Raw genomic sequence first — 21844 nt, 5'->3', positions numbered from 1 at the left:
AAAAGAAAAAAAAAAATTACAGTATAAACTCTATTCTTTTTTAGGTGTATTTAATATGTTTTGTTTTTTGAGTGTCAGTTGTATTAAGCGATGTGAGTTTGTAACAAAGATCAATCTGAGTACAGGAATTTTTTCATTATGAATAATGAAAAAATAATTGCAATTTTCTCAGATGTGGACAAATGTGGAAATGTGGGAATTAGCAGGTGACATCACCATCAGAGTGCCAGACCCATACCTGTGTTTGTACTCCCTGAGTCTGTCCGTGACTCCAACCTGAAGAGATGATTTCAAGGGAAAATATCTTATCTAGCTCAGACTTCTAAAGATTGTTGTTTGTAGACATGAATCACAAATCAAATTTGAAAGTTGCATGTGACTCTCAAAGTTAATCAGTATCCTGTATTTTTTTTTCAGCCTCTTGTGATATATTAACTATATTTTAAAAACAGCTTCTCTCCTGTTGGGGAAAATTGTTTTTGTTTGCTGTTCTGAGACAGGGTATCATTTGGTACTCCTTGACCAGCCTAGAACTCAAGAGATCCCCTGCCTCTTCCTCCTAAGTGCTGGGATTAAAAGCATGTGACCATGCCAGCAGGAAAAGTAATTGGATTAAAATACAAATTAGATAATGAAATCAAAACCTCATGTTTAAGCTTTACATATCTGATAAGTAGTTTTTATGTACAGGCAGGTATTAAATCAGACATGTCATAAGACTGTTCCTCTTTCACATCTTACCTTGAGTTTGTTTCTACATTCGTTTGAAAACATTATTTGAGTTGTTGGTAGATATGCAAAGACAAAGATTCAGAGTCAATAATGCTAGCTATTAGAATGACATGTTTGTATTTGGTAGGCCTGTGACTGAGCAGGAAGCCAAACACATTTTAACTCCTGGCCTTTCTGTTTTAGTTTAAGCTCGTGTGTCATCAGATTGCCTAGGTTTAAATTCCAGCCCTGCCACCTCTCAGCTGGCAAATGACTTAATCTCTGTGCCTCAATTTTCTCCTCTTAAAATAGGGGTGATGATAACAGTAATGGAGCCTACCTCACAGGGTTGTGTATATCTCATGAGCTAGCCCGGGTAAACCAATTGGAATGGTTCCAAGCACAGAGTAAATACAGCTAGGTATAATAATATTACATGAGTCTATTTTAATATAATAGGTGTTTGTCATTTTTATTTAAATTGCCGCTCTTTTCTATTTTTAAAATATACAATTTTATGTCAAATATTGTTAATGTACATTGATTCTTTTGGTGGGGGGGGTTGAAATACTACTATAATATCTTAACTGTTCTGTAGGTCAAAATTCCAGTGTAATACCACCAGGCTAAATGCAAGGATTGCCAGAGTTATGCTTCCTTTTACAAGATGACAATATTCTGTAGATCCATCCTTTATTTCCAAAGGCAAATGGTTTCTTGAGTATGTCTCAAATTGAACTTCTCCTGAATTTGCTATTGGTTTCTTCTAAAGTTCAGCTTTAGATGACATTTTAGATTCATAAATAACCCAAGAGATTTTTCTGTATTTTAAAGTCTTCTGACTAGGAACTTTAAATTACATCCATAACTCAATGAGGGAACATTTCCATATATTCCAGAGACTAAGTTCATTGATATTTTTAGGTTAATAGCTCAGATTCCCCAGTCAAGAGAACATAAATGAAGATAATTCATTGTTTAAGAATTATCCTTATTTCATAAATGTCATTTGTATCAAAAAAAAATTTTTGTATTATTAAAGTTTATGTCCAGAAATGGAGAGATGGCTCAAAGGTTTAAGAGAACTGACTGTTCTTTCAGAGGTCCTGAGTTCAATTCCCAGCAACTACATGGTGGGTCACTATCATCTATAGTGGGATCTGATGCCGTCTTCTGGCATAAAGTCATGAATGCAGATAGAGCACTCATATACATAAAATAAATGTCTTTTTTTAAAATTATGTCCAAAAATAAAAAATTCTATAATGGGTATAGTCTCAGTTGTGTTTCAGAAGACATACAGCATGCCTCATAATTCTATATATTCCTATGAGCCATTCATTTCAATTATGTTCTGATAATGGTTCTGAGTGCATTATGGGGAAATAATTTTCTTCTTTGGGTGCTAACCTTAAGTCAAGATTAAAGTTTTTCTAATGTCTTTGTTTTTTCTTGTCTCACATAAGAATGTGAGCTAGCGTGTGTGAAGTCACTATTTCTTGAGTTGCAGACTGTTCGTGCTTAGCTAGCTCCCTTGAACTGCACATCCACAGTGCATTGTACATGTCCCACATCAGATTCACTGCTAACATTGCAGCTCGTCCTCAGTCCTCCCTCCTCATTCTGTATATCAAACCAGATTCAGCACCTCATCCATTCCCCAGGGGAGCACTCCCGTTCAGCTGTCCCGGATGGAGACATCCGTCCCGAACACTGGTTTCCATAATTATCCATTCTGTCTCCTGCTTGCCTAATACTTTATACAAAACTGGGCCACGAACTGCTTTGAGATCTGTTGCCAGTCCTTCCCCAGCTTGTTCACACTGCTGCTTCCGTGACCTACAGCAGCACCAGTGGCTCCTGAAGTGACCCTTGCTAAGCAGCCTCTGGGCGTCAGGGAGGGTTCCCAAGGGAAAGACTGACTGTTCCCTCTGGTGCACTCCTTTTCAAAGTAGCTGTTTGTTGCATGGAGTGAGTTAAAAATCTCCCTTTTCATCCATAACTCTTTATATTTTTAATAATTACAAGGCCAAAGTTCCTGTTTCTATGCTATTATTTCACTGTTTTTTAAAAATATTTATTATGTATACAATATTCTGTCTGCATGTATGCCTGAAGGCCAGAAGAGGACACCAGACCTCATTACAGATGGTTGTGAGCCACCATGTGGTTGCTGGGAATTGAACTCAGGACCTTTGGAAGAGTAGGCGATGTTTTAACCTCTGAGCCATCTCTCCAGCTGTTTTTATTAACAAGACAGTGCTTTTTGCCTTATTCCTCTGGTTTTGTTTTAATTTTAAAACGTTTTCCTTGATTATAGAAATGTTTAATTCTAAATTATGAGATGACGTGATTGTAACCTGTATATTATACTTCATATTCTAACTATTGAACAAAGTCCATATTTTTCTCCCCCAAATTAAATTATTTTTTAATTATTCCTTGTAGATTATAGAAAAACAGAATAATGAGGAAGGTCTGTTTATACTCAATCTGACATGTCTGCCACATGGTCGACAAAGGTAATGATTATTTAAGAATCAGATTTGGGGCGCTGAAGAGATGGCTCAGTGGTTAACAGCACTGGTTGCTTTTCCACAGGACCCAGTTAAATTCCCAGCACCGGCATGACAATGATCTTAATACTAGTTTCAGGGATGTGGTGCCCTCTTCTGGATTCTGCAGGTACTACATGCACATGCTACACCAACATGCGTCCAGGCAAAACACTCATACACATAAAATAATTAACATCTAGGCAGAGGGTGTCCCTGGAGTTCAATGACAGGGCACTTGCTGTGGATTTGAGCTCTGGCACTGGAGAATCGTGTTTATAGAGAGAAAGAACTAGAAGTCCATGTTCCTTCGCTTGAGTGTGCAGCAAGTGCAGCTGAAGGAGTTGTTTGTCTGACTCCATTTGAAAGACCATCTCTACAGCTCCTCTCCCACATACCGAATGGATGGCCAGAATCAACATTCATGTTCCCCTCTTTCAGTATTGGCCAGTTTGATGGGAAAGACAAGATAGAATGAGAAATCCCCAAAAGGCTTAATTGAAAGGTAGAAGTAAATTGTATCCACATTCTCTTCCAAAACTGTTTAACCCGTGTTGTCTACAAATCCATACCTGTTCTCCGTGACTCTTGTATATATGCATGCATGAACTGAAGTCCAAACAGCTCCCGTTCCTCCTCTCCTTCTGTGATGTCACTGGGAGGGAGAGTCACTTCCAGTCTCAGCGGGTTGTCTCGAAAGTTGACAAACCTAGCAGTTCACCAGAAAACAGTATTTCTATAGGTGCCATAGAAGTGCGTGTGCATTTATTTCCCGGGAGAAAGATCAAAGGACAGTGTGCTGAATTACTATTTTCTACTGTTCTCAATAACTGAGATTATCTTGCTGGGATCTAATATACCCAAGAAGAAAAAGTATCTTTTCCCTCCAAAGCTCACAAAGGCAACTATTAGCTCATAACATGTATTTAATGTGATGAGAGCAAGTAACATATGATTAATGCTATGAATATATTTGGTGCCTGTTTTTATGAATGGATGCCGTAATCATTGAGTGCAAAACTAAAGTTGCTGGATAGGCCAATGAATGAAGGGCTTCTGTTGTGGAGGTTTTGAGTTTGGGTATCCACTGCCTCATTCCATCAGAAAATTACATTTTGGAGAGAGTTTTCTTGGCTTTCTAATAAGTATCAAAAAGAAAAAAGTCTGCTTTCTCTAGGCTGATACAGTCACCGGTGCCTACTTGTAGTTATCCAGAAGGAAAATGATCACTGTTTCGTTCTTTGGGTTTTGTAGAGCATTTTTTAGCAGTATAAAGAGAATTTTCATCATATTGTCACCAACAAAAGACATTTCTTTAAACTGATAAACCCCAGTACCATTTTATTTTCAAGAATTATTTCTCGAATAATCTAGATTGCTGTTACATGAATCACACTTATGAAACTATTAAAACATTGGAATATATGTTTCAATATATACACACTCAAGCTGGAGAGATAGCTCAGTAGTTAAGAGCATTGGATGCTCTTACAGAGGACCCAAGTTCAATTCCCAGCACCCACATAGCAGCCCAGCCCTCCGTAACTCCAGTTCCAAGAGATCCAATGCCCTCTTCTGGCTTCAGTGGGCACCAGGCACACAAGTGGTGTGCAGTCACAACACCCACACACAAAAGGAAAATTTATTTATTTATTTTTAAAGATTTATTTTATTTATTATGTATACATGTTCTGTCTACGTGTTTGCCTGCACACCAGAAGATCTCATTACAGATGGTTGTGAGCCACCATGTGGTTGCTGGGAATTGAACTCATAACCTCTGGAAGAACAGCCAATGCTCTTAACCCCTGAGCCATCTCTCCAGCCCAAAAAGGAAAATTTAAATATACATACACATCAATTACAACCCAGATGTGTCGGTCAGGATCTCGGTTCCCCCGTCTTACTTCCAAGGGTAAGTGTGTAATGCTGCAGCTACATTCTCTCACCTCAGATTTGCCATCTCTTCCATGCAGCCTGGAATATCTTGCAGCTTATTGTTGCTGAGAACAAGAGTCCCCAGGTTTTTCATATTTCTGATTGTTTCTGGCAGGCAAGCTATTTCATTCCTCTGGAGCCACAATGTGTGTAAACTTTGCATTCTGGAAAATTAGATTTTGCAGTCAGTTATCTCAAATATAAAAAGTTGGCCTCTCATCAGATAATAACGTTGAAGGTTCAGTTTTTTAATTTAATTATTTACTTAGTTTAATTATTTAGCATTTAATAAAATGCATTTACTGGTCTAACAGACTTCATTCTTTCCTGTTACCTAATTGTCAGGGAAGCTACATCAGGGAATTGACTAAAGACTAGATGTCAGAAGTGGGAACATTTACACTGCCCGTCTTTCATAGTTCTCTAAATGAACAGCTGTAAATGTCACGTAAGATGGATCTTAAAAATCAGGAACTGATAATATGCCCATTTGGGGCAAGGCAGTATAGACTTAGGTCAAGATTCCTACATTCAAAGCCAATTAATGTCACTCACTGAGACCTGGGCATAGGTGACAAACATCTCTGTATCGGCTTCCTTGTCCTCTAGTAGTGTCCGCAGAAGTGCCTGGCATGCGCTAAGCAGTGTGGTTACTGTGGCATGTTCTTGGTAATGTCTTGAAAGCAGTTAGTTCTCCCCTCCCCAAATCCTTTGCATATTTGGGAGAAATGAAACTAACCCCGTGGAAGACTAAGTTTTGACCCAGTTGGGTCTTTTGTAATCATCATGGGCTCCTAGTTGTTCCGTTTATTGCTTCTTATTTTTCATAGGTGGCTTTGAATTACTGTGTAGCATAAAGTAACCCAGAAAGCATAAAGTTACCTTTCTAGACTGTCAGGGAGTTGTTGAAGGCTGTTGCTTCCCATATCCAGCCACTCCAGGGCAGGCATGTTCAACACAGCCAGAGGGATTGTAGTGAAGTGGTTCATACTCAGATCAAGGTGGGTGAGTTTTAGCAGTTTGCTGAGCTGAAGAAGAGAGTGGGTAACACTTGAGCTTTGTTTAGACACAGGAGTCCCCAATAATCAAAGCAGATGGATAACGGAAGCTGGGCATGGTGGCACATGCCTTCAGTCCCTGCACCAGCGCCGGAGCCAAAGGCAGAGGGCGTCTCTGAGTCCAAGGCCACTTATGGATCCACTATACAAGGCATCCCAGCACTGCCGCAGCTACACAATAGACCTGTCTCAAAAACGAACAGCAGCCTGGGCTCCCAATAAAACAAAATGGAAATTTTTTTATTCAAAGACAATTTATCTTCCAAGATGACCATGTTCCAGGGTTCATCGGACTTGTGTGGCAAAAGCATCGCCACCCCCGGAAGCATTTCTCGTGTTTACTTTTAGCCAGCGGCTGAGAGTTATATGGGAAAACTTATTCTTTAAGATAACGGTTACCTTACTGGCTCGCTCACACTTGCGATCTCAAACCTCTAACTCACCCGGCAACAATTCTGGGCTAAAGTGCAATGAGTGCCTGCAAATTTTAGACCGCACAGCGCTGGGCTCGGCTTCAGAAAAAAGAGCGTGTTATTGTGGTGCTGTCTTCCGTCACCCGACTTCTCAGAGCTAGGGCCTGTCCCGAATTTGATAACTGTCATGACTATGCATGTTTCTTTATATTGTGTTACTATATGGAAGTATTTGCATTTCTAAGTCATTATATTTTTTCATAAAATGTATTGTTTTATGGTTATTATATTTGAGGATTATATTGGACTGACATTTTTTTTTACTTTCTTTCAAACTCTTACTTACTGAGATTTTGGTTTTGTGTGTATCTTTCAGTTTGTTGGGAGAGTATCAGTGTAAGTCCTAGCTGGTCAGGAACGTGTGGCCTCAAACTCACAAAAATCCACCTGCCTCTGCCTTCAGAGCACTGGGTGTAAAGGTGTGCACCGCCATGCCTGGATTCTCTCATTGGTTTTAAAATGTATTCATTGGAATGCTTAGAGTGCCATTTTTTTTTACCTAAAATATCTATTAAGTTATTTCCATTCCACACTTTTATTCGATTGGCCTACAGTTGTACTTAAATATGTGAATGATTATGATAAAGTGAATGATTATGATAAAGTGAATGATTATGATAGCAACTACACAAAGACGGTGCCATTGTTTCTGTTTTATGAAAATCACTCAGAGCTCGTGTAACTTAATGGACTCAAGACCTAAAGTTTCAAGATTCCTTCCTCTTTATCCTTACTGGGAGTTTGAAGATAGAAGAATTTAATTAACATCTACAGAGCAAACAAAAACAGCCTATCCACTTGGCTGCCAGGGTTCTGTGTTTTGAATTCCTTCTGTACCATCTGCACCATGAAGTACACAAATACAGAGTTTTGTAGTTAGTGCCGAAAAGCAGGGTGAGGGCTCTGAGGAGATGTCTTTGTGGGGAAGCTGCTTGCTGTGTAAGCGTTCCGACCTGAGTTTGGATTCTCAGCACTTAAGTGGAAAGCTGTATATGCAGCAAACTGAAACCCCAGTGCTGGGAAGCAGAAACGGAAGGGTCCAAGGGGCTTGTGGTTGGGGAAGACACCTGAGAACATCTGGACGATGCATACATACATACACGCACACACAAACACACACAGACACAGGAAGCTGCATGATTCCATCTACAGGTGATGCTGTTTCTCTAGCTTTTTAATTCAAGCCATAAATAAAAATGCATTTCTGAAAACTGTTATCAGACTTCTCCAATCATTCAATGTAGAGTATAAAAAGGTGTTTATGTTAACAGGTACATATACTACTGAGGTAGATACAATTTAATGTCTGACAGAGAAATCTTCAGTTGCTGACCCCTCAGTACTAGAATCCTTTTTATTGTTTTTTTTTTCTTCTGAGGCAGGTTTGCATTCTGTAGCCTTGGGTAGCGCGCAACTTGCTATGTAGACCAGGCTAGCTGAGAACTCAAAGAGCTCTACCTGCCTCTGCCTCCCAAGTGCTGGGATTAAAAGCCATCAAACCTGTCTTGAATATTTTCATTATAGAATATTGAAAAGATTATAAATCTGTCTAACAACCTTACATGGAAAACAGAAATCTAATATAAGAGGTTGTGTCCAAGGACACATAGTTAGCTACTTGGAGGACACACTGTGACATTAAATGATCTTTGAGTCAGATCTCAGAATAGTATTTCTAATATTTTAGTAGTAGTTTCCTCTGAAATTGAAATATTCTATCCAGCAGGGAAGTTCCATAAGCCAACAGATAAACAGTTCCAGGAAGTACCTGAAACTGACCAGATTCACTAGGTGGCTTCTTCCCAAGAGTGAAGTACAGAGACTGCTGAGTGTCACACTCAGACAGGTCAAGAAGCAAGGAAGACTCTGAGACCAGAGCAGCTGCCCAGAAGAAGCAGATACTAGCCTAGCTGTCTGGAAGAGGTTTAGACCAACTGAGGCACCTGGAAAGGATACTCTCCAACTTGTAGAGCAGCCTGCAGGCTGTGCAGTGTGCTTCAAGTTCCCAGCTTTAGTGAGCTGCAATCCATGCAGGGATGGGAGTATATATAATTGGTCATTTCTCTCCCAACTACAAGCTCCCAAGTAACTGCCACAGATGCTTACTATTACTTATAAATGTTTGCCTGGCAGCTCAGGCTTACTATTGGCTAACTCTTACACCTAAACTAACCCATATTTCTTATCTATGCTTCGCTACATGGCTCATGGCTTGTTAGCTCATTTTCTACACATCCTGCTTTCTTGGTGACTGGCTGGAACCTCCCCTGATTCTGCCCTTCTTTATCCCAGTATCCTCCATTTGATTGTACTGCCTAATTTTATCCTGCCTTGCTATAGTCCAATCAGCTTCTTTATTGACCTAATCATAACGACATATATTCACACAGTGTACAGAAGGATTATTCCACAGCATTTTCCCCCTTTTGTCTAATTAAAAAGGAAGGTTTTAATCGTGAAATGGTAAAAATTATATACAACAAAAATCATTGTTAAAAGAATTACAGTTACAATATTCAGTCCATTTGAATTTGACAAAATTAAAGAAAAAATTCTATTGTCTATCATGTCTTGGTGAGTCTAAAGTTTCATACCTATGCTTTGGTGATGCAGCTGTCTGTGAGTCATTTCCGCTCCTGTAAGTAACCCCAATAAAACTCATAGTTCACCAAGTTGAACTTTGGTGTTATCTGTGTTTTGGTCTCGTGTGAGCTTCCTATCTCAGGTGAGTAGACATGTGTGTTGTGTATCTCCGGGAAAAGTCTTGTCATACGACAGTACCTGTCTCCTGGAGAATCTAAGGTGAAGAGAATTGCTAATGACACATCCAAGTTCACATAGCTTGTTAGTGACAGAGCCTATCAGAAACAAAGTCACAGGTTTTAGAAAACATACACACTGGCCTTCCTACACGGATAAAATGTTTCCATCACTTCTTTCCTCATGTTTTCATTAAAATAATCTAACATGATGAAACACATGAACTATGTTTGCAAAAGCAAACTGGGAGGAGTTGATTGTTATTAATAAGATGCCCAGTGGTTTGGGGAAAGAAAAGTCTGATATACTCAAATATAAAGTAAGAAAATGGAATTGTACCTTTTTTGAATTTTGTTATTTTTCTTAACTTTGGTCTTGCAAAGTCATTGTTTTCAAGGCAGAAAAGGCGTAGACATCTATCTCTTGCTGATTCTAAGAGCATTAGTTTATTTGAAAGGCAACAGAGATGTCTTTGTCAATTTAGTTTAACCAATGACCAGACACCATGTCAAAGGCCTTTTCTACCTCCTAGCTTACTTTTTAGTTGGTAAAGCCTAGGATGCCAGCATGAAGCACACTCCCTCCAGTTCATGGCATACTCTTTCTGCCTGTTTCGGGAGTGAGCATACTATGAAAGTCAACTAGGAAACGAGATTTTCTATTCTCACTGTCTGTTCTTCATAGCAATCACATGCACATTCATTCAGAAAAGCACGAATTGGATTCAAATTCACAGACATCAGACATCATTGATACCTCTAATCCCAGCCTTCAAGAAGCTGAGGAGTGAGAATTGGGAGTTCGAAGCTAGCCTAGATTGAATAGGGAGTTCTGTAGGGAGTTCAAGGTCAGAGTGAGCAACACTGTGAGACTGCCTCACGACAGACAGACAGACAGACAGACAGACAGACAGACAGACCAAAAAGCCTCAAGTTCCAAGGCTATAACTCAGTAGCAGTTTGTCTGCTTGGCACGCATGCGACCCTGGGTTCAATCCCTAGCAGACAAAATAATCAAGCATGTGTGAGGAACCACTATAGGAACCTAGGCTTCTCCTTGTTATGGGAGCTTAAATAAAGTTCTGTCTTCTCTCCAAAGAGATAATAATGCAGAACAGTAACAACAATAGAGGAATCTTTTATGCTAAGTAGAATTTGTTCTAAGAAAAAACTTGCCTTCTGCTAGAAAATGCTTTTCACTAAGAATGTCTTTCCTAAAAATTCATAACAGTGCTTCACGAGTTTTGTTTTAGTTTGTGTTTTCCCAACAGCCACATGCCCGAGAAGCAGACTATTAGTAGATGCAAACAAAACAGACACTGGGACCTTCTGACCTCTGGAGGGAGGTCACTTAGATCTCTGTTCACAGCCAGTTCTAGCTTCTCCAAGCTGGCACAGTTGCTCAGCTCTTTGGGGACGGTCTTGATTTTGTTGTAGCTAAGAATCAATTCCTGCAGCCTGGTGAGCAGTCCTGCACAAAAAACAGCAACAACACTAAATAACAACAAAACACAATAGGAAGCAGGCAGACGTAGTGCTTCCTGTCACTAAGTGCTGCTTATAGACTTCACTTACATATTGGCAAAGTCAGTTATTCTCGTCTTCAAACCAGGGGCAAATTTCTCATGCCTTAGGAGGAGAGGCGCTGGGATTTCCATTCTGCTTTATCTATACCGCTTTATATATACTGGATCAAAGTAACAGTGACCATGGATGGTACAGAACCTGCCTAGCATGTACCAGACCCTGGGTGAAGCCCACTCTGTGACTCTGGCAGGCCCTGCGCTTCTTCCCAATTCCCTCTGCCTTGCTAAAAACCATTAGATTACATTCCTAAAGCTAGCCACAAAGGTCTATTCCCTTATTTAGCCACTTCCTCCTCCTGAGGCCTTCTACCAAGGGCCAGTAATCAAAACTCCCCCTTTGATTCACCTACTTAACATTCCCAGTTAAAATTAAGTACTTCGCCCTAACACAGGGTTTCTCATTGTACCTTTATAAACCGCCATTTGCCTATGGACCACATCTGTCTCTCTATTCAGAGGCAGTTCTTTGTCCCTCCAGGACAATACCTGTGTCCCTTTTTGTTGCAGGAACTCCTTCCCCTCCTTCAGCCAATAGCCGCTGAGATACCAGCCCATTGGGGCGTGGTCTCTCTTTAAAAAAGCAGCCACTTCCCTCTGCTCGCTCTCTGGCTTCCTGCTCCGCTTCTAACTACTAGGCTCCCTTCCTGATTGCGCAGAGGGCTGTTGGCTGGGACAGTGATCTGTAAGTTTTCCCCCTTTAAATAAATAACCATTCTATTAATCATAATTCCAAACTGGTGTGGGATTGTTTGTGACATACGCCTTCACCCTTTCCTTCATTCCCTGCCCCTTCTGTTGTCCTCTCCTTTACCACAGCATCCTAACCCGTTCTAAACACAGGCCTCCCCTTTTTTCTTAAGAATGACACCTGCAAGGTCATTTCCTGCTGTTTTCTGCCTGAGTCAGGAAGTGGTCACTCTAACTTTTCTTCCCCCACTTCATAAAGGATCTATGTGAAAACAGGTATTTGGGTGTAGTTTGTGCCTAATCCGGGTCCAGGAGGGAGCCCCCGCTGTGGGGGAGGCCCCATCGTTGGGCTTGATCTCCAACACAAAACCCCAAAACGGAACACAACATCCTGAGCAATTTTTCATTTGGAAACATTTTCCCACTGTTTAATGAATCTTTTTCCCCCTTTATTTCCTTTACTGTGTTTTAAGATAAATAGCTAAACCAGCAATATTGTTTTAAGAATATACAGCATATTTCCAGAAGCTTTTCTCAGCTGAAATTTTGTCTATCACCCCAGTATAAGTTTGAATCCCCTGAAGCATTAAGTTAGAGGAAATGTTTACAGTTTTCTCAAGTTTCAGAGAGATATTTATTCCACGTATTTTAAGCAGCAGGGTAAGGGGGAAAAAGAAAGAAAAAGCACATTTGGCAGGTAAACAAAATAACACAGGAATAAAAGCAATCATCCTTACCAATTCCTCGGGGGATCTCTGAAATTGTGTTTCGAGATAAATCTAGCACAATGAGATTCTGGAATCTTCCAATGAATTCAGGAATTTTCAACAAACCCGTCCTATGAAGTTGCCATTCTTGTAGGTGATTCAGTTTCAGTAAAGAGGAAGGGAGAGTCTAAAATGGACAACGTGTGGACAATCATCACCTTGTCTGGATTAACCTAGCACTGTGCTGCGCTGCAATGATAAGATTGCCAGGTTTGCTCTTGCATTGTATATCACTGCTGTGATATTATGGGATGTAAAGATGCACTCGACGGTAGTTTTCTCTTAATCGGTGACATTTCCAGGTACTTTGGGCTACTTCTACTCAAACCTTGGCTTTTATTAACTTTTTTAATTGTTAAAAATTTATTGTCAGTTTTTTACAAGTTATTATTTACTTCATCATTTATCTTCAAATCTCAACCATAGTAGAGTAAACAAACATATCATATTCTGGATAATAATGCACACAAATCAAGTCTGTCCTAATGAATGATTCTATAGTATTTATTAGACTATCCAAGAGCACGTGTATAATTGAAAATGAGAATATTCTGAAAAATCATTTTAGTAATTTGAATTTCTCTTCCACTTCTATTACTAAGCATTTTAGGAGTTTGTTTGTTTTGAGACAGGGTCTCTCTACAGACCCCTTGGGTGTCCTAGAACTCACAATGTAGATCAAGCTGGCATTAAACTCATAGAGATCCACCTGCCTCTACCTCTGCCTCCCAAATGCTGGAATTGAAAGTTTGTGCCACCACTTCCAGCCTATTTTATGAGGTTTTTCAAACCATTTTTTTTAATATTTATTTATTATGTGTACAGCATTCCTCCCATGTGTGCCCGCAAGCCTGAATGGGGCGCCAGGTCTCATTATAGATGGTTGTGAGCCACCATGTGGTTGCTGGGAATTGAACTCAGTACCTCTGGAAGAGCAGTCAGTGCTCTTAACCACTGAGCCATCTCTCCAGCCCCCCCATTTTTTTCTTTAAACTCTGAACTCTATGCCTTTTCCTTTCAAGCCTAAAATAAGCCAAAAATAAAATAAGAAAGTTAACTAGGAAACTGACCCCACAGCTAATAATAACTCCAGGTACGAAAAACAAACACTCAGGCAAGGTTTTGAAGCCCTGGTAAGAGTTAGTCTATCTGATGTAATTAAGCACACATGTGCATGTGTGCTCATACACATGTGAGGGAGAGAGGAATATCAATCAGGGGGACACTGGACAAGAAAGGTTCCCTTCCATTCTGGAATCTAAATTGATAGTTTAGCTATGTGATTTGAGTTAGCCTGGCCATCACCGCTGTAGAGCACAATGGGATATCTGCTTATTGGGAGGATTTAGACACTAAATGTCACAAGGGATTCGAGTTCAGGTGGGATGGGGCAAAGAGACTCTCTGATAAAAAACAGTTCGTGCACTTACATTTCTTTTCCATTGTTCACATTGCCCAAATTCACCTGTTCTGTTAATAGACTCTCGAACTATCCTGATCTTAAACACAGTCTCAGATCCTCTCGGGCCTTCATACAATTCAGAGGCTGGTCAATCAAGAGCCGCTTCTAGAGAGAGCGCCTACCTTCCACTCTTCTTTCTCTATCTTCAAGATGACTCTTCCGTCTTCCCTGGTGACCTTTTCTTTCAGCTTGGTTAAGCTTACCCGGTCTTCCCAGATGCGCACCAGCCTAAGACACCGGGACATAGTTTACTTCATAGGCAGTGACAAGAGCAGCATCAAAGTCCACCCAAATGACGGACACAGCAGTGAAAGGAACAGAGGCCATGCAAATTAAAAAGTAGCCACTGAACCCATGCTAACCCATGCAGCAACCTTTCACCTGATTTCTAATACCATTGACTCCATGGTCACCATGGCAGAAAGCAGTCGGGCAAGGCGATGGTTCCTCATTTTTCCCAAACAGTTCTGTTAACTGGAGATCACTCATTCAAACATTTGCGCCTATGCGGGTCATTCTCATTCCAACCACCAAATCCTCTAACATCTCTTTTGGGTACCTGAGCTGCTCAAGATGGTCCTTTTTGAGTAAATGATAGCCTCCCATTTTCTTCAGGGGCTGGCCCTTTAACAAACCTGCTTTTCTTCACATTCGCCCTCTTCTCATTGTACCGAAGACCTTTGAGCCGTGAGCAGTGCCTTGGATTTACTAACACTATTGTTTCAAGGTTGGTTTATTTGTTTTGGTGCTGGCGATAGCACGGTGCCTTGCACCTACTAAGCTCAGTCCTAAGGTTTTAAAAAGTATCACAATTCTTCTTATATTCTACTTCTAATAGCATCAGTGAGATATGATTCACATGCCATAAAATTCAACCATTTAAAGTATACAAGTCATCGATTTTATCTGTAAATTCACAACATCATGCAACTGTCTCCACTATCTAATTCCAAAATATTTTATCACTCAAAAATCCTCCTCAGTCCTCATTAGCAGACATTCCTCATCCCTCCATTCCTTCCTGGACATAGCTATTTTTTTAAGGTTCATTTGTTATATATACAGCGTTCTACCTGCATGCATGCATACGCGCCAGAAGAGGGCACCAGATCTCATCATAGATGGTTGCGAGTCACCATGTGGTTGCTGGGAATTGAACTCAGTACCTCTGGAAGAGCTGCCAATGCTCTTAGTCACTGAGCCATCTCTCCAGCCCCCAATATTTTTTTGTACCTATATATTTGCCTGTTCTGTGTTTCATATAAAAAGGGCAATGTATAAGTGCGCCTGCCCGCTTAACACAATTCCAGCTCATCCGCATTGTTACTAGTAACCGGCAATGGGCTTCCTTTGATGGGAGGATGGCACTGCTGTATGGGTCTTTCACATGTGTTTGTCCATCCGTCACCGACTGTATGCTTTGCCTCTTCTGTATCGTGTTGCTAAGAACATTTGTATGCAGGCCTCTTTGTGAACTGGTCAGTAATGATAAAAGGCCGTTGTTTTGGACCAAGCTCTTGACACTGAACCTCAACAAACCAGACTGAAAATTGAAATAAAGCTCTCTGGTGGTCTGAATAAGAATGGGCCCCCTAAGCGCATATATCTGAAGGCTTAGTCATCAGGGAGGGGCACTACCTGAGAAGAGTGAGTGTGTCCTTCTTGGAGGAAGTGGTCACTGGGCATGGGCTTTGGGGTTTCAGATGCTTAAGCCATGCCCAATGTGCCATTCTCTTCTGCTGCGTGCAGATTCAGGTGTAGAACTCTCCGCTCCTTCTCCAGCACCATGTATGCTGCACACTGGCATGTTCCCCACTAAGATAATGGACTAAACCTCTGACACTGTAAGCCAGCCCTAATTAAATGCTTTCTCTTAGAAGAGTTGCCTTGGTCATGGTGTCTCTTCACAGCAATAGAACAGCGACTAAGATAAGCTCCATGTCACAGAAATAAAAGAGTTCTCTGGCCTTCTGAAAAATCACGACAGGTGACAGCCACTTTCCCCACCAAAGTAGTTCCCATTGGTTTAGTAATGAATTTCCCTCTGCCATAATCCTAACACATAATCCTCAAGGTAGCATGAGGTAGTCTGATATGACCTAGCTGTTCATTTTTATAGTTTTGTCTTCATGTCTTGGTTTTATAGGAAAAAATAGCTCTGGAATGGCCAAGCTGCCTTATGTTCTATGATTTTTTTTCCTTTTTTCCCAGTCCCTTTCTGTATTTAAAAGCAATATGTTCTTACTTGGATTCATAGAATGAGTGCTGCCTAACTCTTGATCAGCGTTCTGCCTATTGGAAATCTTTTGAAACGGGAGCTATGGGGACAGCGGAGTTAGTAAAATGGGCCTGAGTCCAGATCTCCAGCACCAGGGTGAACCCATGACATATCTGGAACCCCAGAGGAGGAGAGATGGCATAGGAGGAGGATACCCGGGCTCACGGGGCAGCCAGCCTAGCTGAGTTAGAAGTTCAGTGAGAGATCTTGTGATAAAAATAATCATAATAATAAAGTGGGCAGTAACTGAGGAAGGCACCTGTGTTTCCATGCTCGCACACACATGCACACACAATGCACATATACATACAAACATATAAGGTGGGGAGTGACGGAGGAGGGCAGAGGACATACACCTCTGACCTCCACTTGTGTGCACACGTGTACACTTGCACATACCAGCATGAACACCGACACTCACACCACCCACACCCACACATGCACACATCTTTAAGATTAATTGCAATTTGACCTTCCACAGATTGTATATTTTTATTTCCAGAACTATATTCCTAGGAGAATTTCTGAGCCATGTTGTAACTTCCTGATGAGCCAACAGAACGGCATAGCCCCACCTTCACAGTCTGACTACCTGCTCTCCACAGCTCTGTCTCACTATGTTTGCTGACCTCAAACTCATGGGCCTCCTGCTTCTGCTTCCTAAGGGTCCGAATTACAGGCATGCACCACCACACCTGGCAAAACCAAGCTTTATCATGATATGACATGATTTTGCAATGGAATTGTTTTAAGGTTAATAGAAAGTGGTTTTGAGGTTATCATGGTATTTATTTCCTGGGTAGGTAATCTGAACACTTGGGAGATAGAAGCAGAAGGATCTCTGTGAGTCCAAGGCCAGCATCTCTCCTCCGTCTCTCTCTCTCTCCTCCCTCTCCCTCTCTCTCTCTCTCTCTCTCTCTCTCTCTCTCTCTCTCTCTCTCTCTCTCTCTCTCTCTCTCTCTCTCTCTCTCTCTCTCTCTCTCTCTCTCTCTCTCTCTCTTTCTGTCTCTCTCACACACACACACACACCCAAAGGGAGCTAACTGGAGGGCTAAACCACACACAGGAGTTGGCAGAGGGAGGTGAACAGAAGTTGAGTCTTACAGAGTGGAGTTGGTGCTTTGGCCACTTTTGTAATCACTACCCCCACAGTTGAGCCACTAGAGTTGAACTTTCTGCTATTTTTTTAAAAACCTGACATTAGCTATTTGCTTTATGGATGAGAACTGGAGGGAGCCATTGGTATTCACAAAGAAAGGAGGTATTCTTACAAGGTTAGACTGAAAACCAACCTAACACCCATCAGGAAAGTAGGTCAAATGTCAAGATTTCAGAAGAAATGAGAGGCCAGTATTAAAACACAGCCCTCCCTCTATTAAAAATCTTGTGATCCAGAGGGGCTCTGGCTGTGGCTCCCAGCCATTCATATAGGCTGGGGACTATGTCCATCTTCTGCTGTCAGGGGCAGCTTGAGGTATCTAGAGGACACAATCCTGAACATTAGACTGTCCCAGAAGCCAAACTACAGTGGGTGTTAGTGGGTTTCTGTTTTCACACACAAACATCCTCTTGTTGCTCTTAACACTTAATCCCATCTGAATCAGTTATTTCCTTAATTAAGAAAACTTCCAGATGGCTGGAGCAATGGCTCAGTGGTTAACAGCACTGACTGCTTTTCCAGAGGACCAGGGTTCGATTCTTCAGCACTCACGTGGCAGCTCGAAACCACCTGTAACTCCAGTCCCAGGGGGTGTTTCACCCCCTCTTCTGGCCTCTGAAGGCACTGCGTGGAAAAAGTACACAAACATACAGGCAGGCAGAACACTCGTGCACATAAAATAATAATAAAGAAAAATGAAAGACTATTTTGAGGGTGGGAGAGATGGTTCAGTTGTTAAGAGCACTTGGCGCTCTTCCAGAGGCTCCAGATTCAGTTCCCAGCACCCACATGGCAACTCGCAACTGTCAGGGGGAACTCAGTGCCCTCTTCTGGTCTCCGTGGGTACTGCACACGTGGTAACCAGACCTACCTGCAGTCAAACGCTCATATACGCAAAATAAAAATAAAGTGTCTTAAAGAAGATTATTTTGTGTTTTCTATCAAATCCAGTGGAGCTCTTACTAAATGATCTTTCTATAATGACGAGATTATAAGTTTCCATTAATCCGAGATGAAATGTCTTAGCGTACTTGTGCTGAAAGTCTTTCTCCCGTTTCACATCTTCATTGTGTTTCTTTATCCTTTCTTCCCAGACTTCCTTTACAGCATTGACGGCCCCGGTACAAACCACATTTTCTGTCATGATTTTTCCACATCGTAGTCAAATCGTCCACTTCATCAAGTGTTGAAAAGCTGGGTCACAGGCCGCTCAGAAAAGACCTACGTGCATGAGAGAGGAGGAAGCATCCTGCTTCAGAATACTAGATACCGTAGCAATCACAGACGTGATGTTTGCCGAGCACCTATATTTCCCCAAACTATATTTATTCTTCACCCACCCTTCCCTTCCTTCCTTCCTCCATTCACTGTTTATTTAGAAACAGGGTTCACTGCGTTGCCCAGTTTGGCCTCAAGCTTCTGGGCTGAAGGAGCCCCTTCCACTTCAGTTTCCTGCGTAGGTGGAACTACAGTCGCGCACCAGCACGCCCAGGTAGTCTGTGTTTGGACGCCATCTTACTTTAAACCCATGTGAAATATGATGTGACCGTTTTTGTTGCTTTTGTGACCGTTTTTGTTGCTTTTTTGTAAATATTTATTTATTTATTATTATGTATACAATATTCTGTCTGTGTGTATGCCTGCAGGCCAGAAGAGGACACCAGACCTCATTACAGATGATTGTGAGCCACCATGTGGTTGCTGGGAATTGAACTCAGGACCTTTGGAAGAGCAGACAATGCTCTTAACCTCTGAGCCATCTCTCCAGCCCCCGTTTTTGTTGCTTTTAATATTCACATGAGGAGACTAAACCTTAACAGAGCACATGTAGCCGGGCAGTGGTGGCGCACTTTAATCCTGGCACTCGGGAAGCAGAGACAGGCGGATCTCTGTGAGTTCGAGGCCAGCCTGGTCTTCAAAGCAAGTGCCAGGACAGCCTCCAAAGCTACGGAGAAACCCTAGGAGGGCGGGGAGAGCGCATGTGGTAGGAGCAGGAACTGCTGTCCAATCTACCTCCTTTGCTACCTTGTCATTCATAAAAATGAAAACCTGCAATCTTGCAGTTAGACTTGCATCCGACTATGGGAAAGCGATTAAACAATGGATACATAAGTCTAGGGCCCTGAAGATGGCTCAGTAGGTAAAGATGCTTACCCCCAAATCTGTCAACCTTCAGAGGATCCAAGCTCCAGCTGTGTCTACAACATAGGGCTTTCACACGGGATTAAATTGTTTTGTTTTTTAAAGATGACTAGAGAGACAGCGCATGATTAAGAGCATTTGCTCCTCTTCCCAAGAGCAGAAGTTTGGTTCTCAGCACCCACATCATGAAGTCCCCCACTGCCTGGAACTTCAGTTCATGGAGACCCGATGCCATCTCTGGCCTCCAAAGGTATGCGCATGCGCACGCGAGCACACACACACACACACACACACACACACACACACACACGATATACAATCTCACAGAAATGCACACATTTGTTTAATAATTCAAGAGAAAGAGTAGCAGAACTATTAGGAAGCAGAAAGTGGCTCATAGAGAAGACAGAAAGTTCAGAAATAAGAGAGGCCACAGGAAGTGCAACTGTGACCAGAGTCGCTACATGCATGCATCGATGTGTTGTAGTGAAATTCATTGCTTACACTTAACACATACCAATTAGAAGAAAGAAGAAAAAAAAGCAGTTAAATAGGAATAATAAGATGGAAAAAAAACAGGAAATCTAAATGACAAAAAACCCATAAATTGTAGCGAACCTTAAGATTCTGTAGATTAAACCATAATAAACTATCTACACACATCCTGTCACAATGATTGATCATAACAGACTGACTCTACGAAGTATCGGTAAAAGTCTGGGTGAGGATCTTTCCCCTAGTGTTGTGCATTGGTGGTACTGTGGGTTGGTTGTAACTACTCTGGAGAGCATAGATGATATGTAACATGTATATATTTCTACTCGATAACAGTAGAATAGGCCGTCCCTGTGAAATATGAACAAGTGCCCCCCAAGAGTGACTTTTCAAAGTAGCATAATGATGACGATGGTGATGGTGGTGATGATGATGGTGGTGGTGGTGATGATGATGGTGATGGTGGTGGTGATGATGATGGTGGTGATGATGGTGATGGTGGTGATGATAATGGTGGTGGTGGTGGTGGTGGTGATGGTGATGATAGCAATAAAGAACAAATACCTCCTGGAAATTTACTTTTGCATGGATGTCTTCATTTAGCAGGTGCAGGATGTTTGGCTAACCTTGTCTAAATTACAGATTTTAAATTAAAATTACCCAAGGAGCATGGGGCCAGACAGAAAAAGAAACAGAAAAGGGCCGTTAGAACAAAAAATATTAGGATTGCCATGCCATTAGAAATATGCAGAAAATCACTAGGATGGGGCACTATCTCTAAGGAAGGCATGAAGCCCACACACAAGAACTGAGTGGGAAATCTCTCTACAGTCAATAAACCTTGATGTTGGCCATAATGGTACATGTCTGAAGGTGGGCTGAGGCAGGAGGATGGCAAGTTTGAGATCAGCTTGGGATACCTAACAACATCCTGCCAAAATAAGAAGGGAGAAAGAAAGGAAGAAAAAATGGATAAAAGAAGGAAAGAAAGAAGTCTGGATAACAGGAGAAAGGGAGATACAGTGAGAGGGAAGGAGCCTTAGAGAACATGTACTAGTGACCTAATTCCCTGGGCACGTCACCCATAATTTATGTCTCAGGTATTAATAAAATTAAAGTGAATACTAAGTACTTTCAACAACACAAAATGAAAATATGTAAAGAATCTAAGATATCCCTGAGTGTGTATTGCTTTATTCTATATAAACTCGCATTTGTTAACTTATTCCATTGTTTGACATTAAATATTGGTCATCTCTAATATTCATTTGCCTAAAATGATAGATCTGCATCAGAAAACAACAAGCTCATAATAACGCATTTCTGCATTTAGCTGCTTTATGGAGGAAAAGCGCTTAGCATAGCAGAGAGGGAAGCATGAAGACACCACAATGGGAGTCTGCTCCCCAAAGTTTAAAAAAAGTCAAAGAATACAATCTTCAGTTCTTGCTTCCAGGGTAGCCTGCCTCTTACGTCCTAGAGAATGACAAATATGTGAGCGGCGGCAACACCCCCCCCCAAAGGGCTTTAAGTTAAACTCAAGCTCAGTTCTGCATTGGTGCACTTACACACACAGTGGAGTCGTCTTTGGCAGTTCACTTAATGCAGAAGCAATGAAGGCACCGGTTTCGGGGAAAGCACTTACCCTTGGGGGAGGCTGCAGCCAACATACCCAGAGCTCCTGATTTCCAGCGAGAAGCACGAGGTGGATCCAAATGACTAAAATCCTCTGTCGGGCTGTAACCACAAGTGAAAAGTAATGTCAGCCGAGTTC

At 41.5% G+C, this 21844-nt stretch overlaps 1 protein-coding gene across 1 annotated transcript in view; it reads right to left on the bottom strand.

Moving 5' to 3' along the window:
* The window catches only part of Lrrc39 (leucine rich repeat containing 39), a 22252-nt gene extending 408 nt beyond the window's left edge, over positions 1-21844 (bottom strand). The window contains exons 1-8 of the mRNA XM_038311594.1: positions 21716-21844; positions 18465-18654; positions 14119-14224; positions 12505-12661; positions 10829-10965; positions 6087-6232; positions 5216-5368; positions 3839-3975 (exon numbers count right to left, since the gene is read on the bottom strand). Of these exons, the coding sequence (XP_038167522.1) occupies positions 3839-3975; positions 5216-5368; positions 6087-6232; positions 10829-10965; positions 12505-12661; positions 14119-14224; positions 18465-18577 (949 nt within the window). The 5' untranslated portion in view covers positions 18578-18654; positions 21716-21844. The remainder of the gene's footprint in view (positions 1-3838; positions 3976-5215; positions 5369-6086; positions 6233-10828; positions 10966-12504; positions 12662-14118; positions 14225-18464; positions 18655-21715) is intronic.

The sequence above is a fragment of the Arvicola amphibius genome, chromosome 14, assembly GCF_903992535.2.
Source record: "Arvicola amphibius chromosome 14, mArvAmp1.2, whole genome shotgun sequence".
Classification (NCBI taxonomy): domain Eukaryota; kingdom Metazoa; phylum Chordata; class Mammalia; order Rodentia; family Cricetidae; genus Arvicola; species Arvicola amphibius.
The sequence above is the reverse complement of the archived record's forward strand: the minus strand, read 5'-3'. Positions and strand labels throughout refer to the sequence as shown.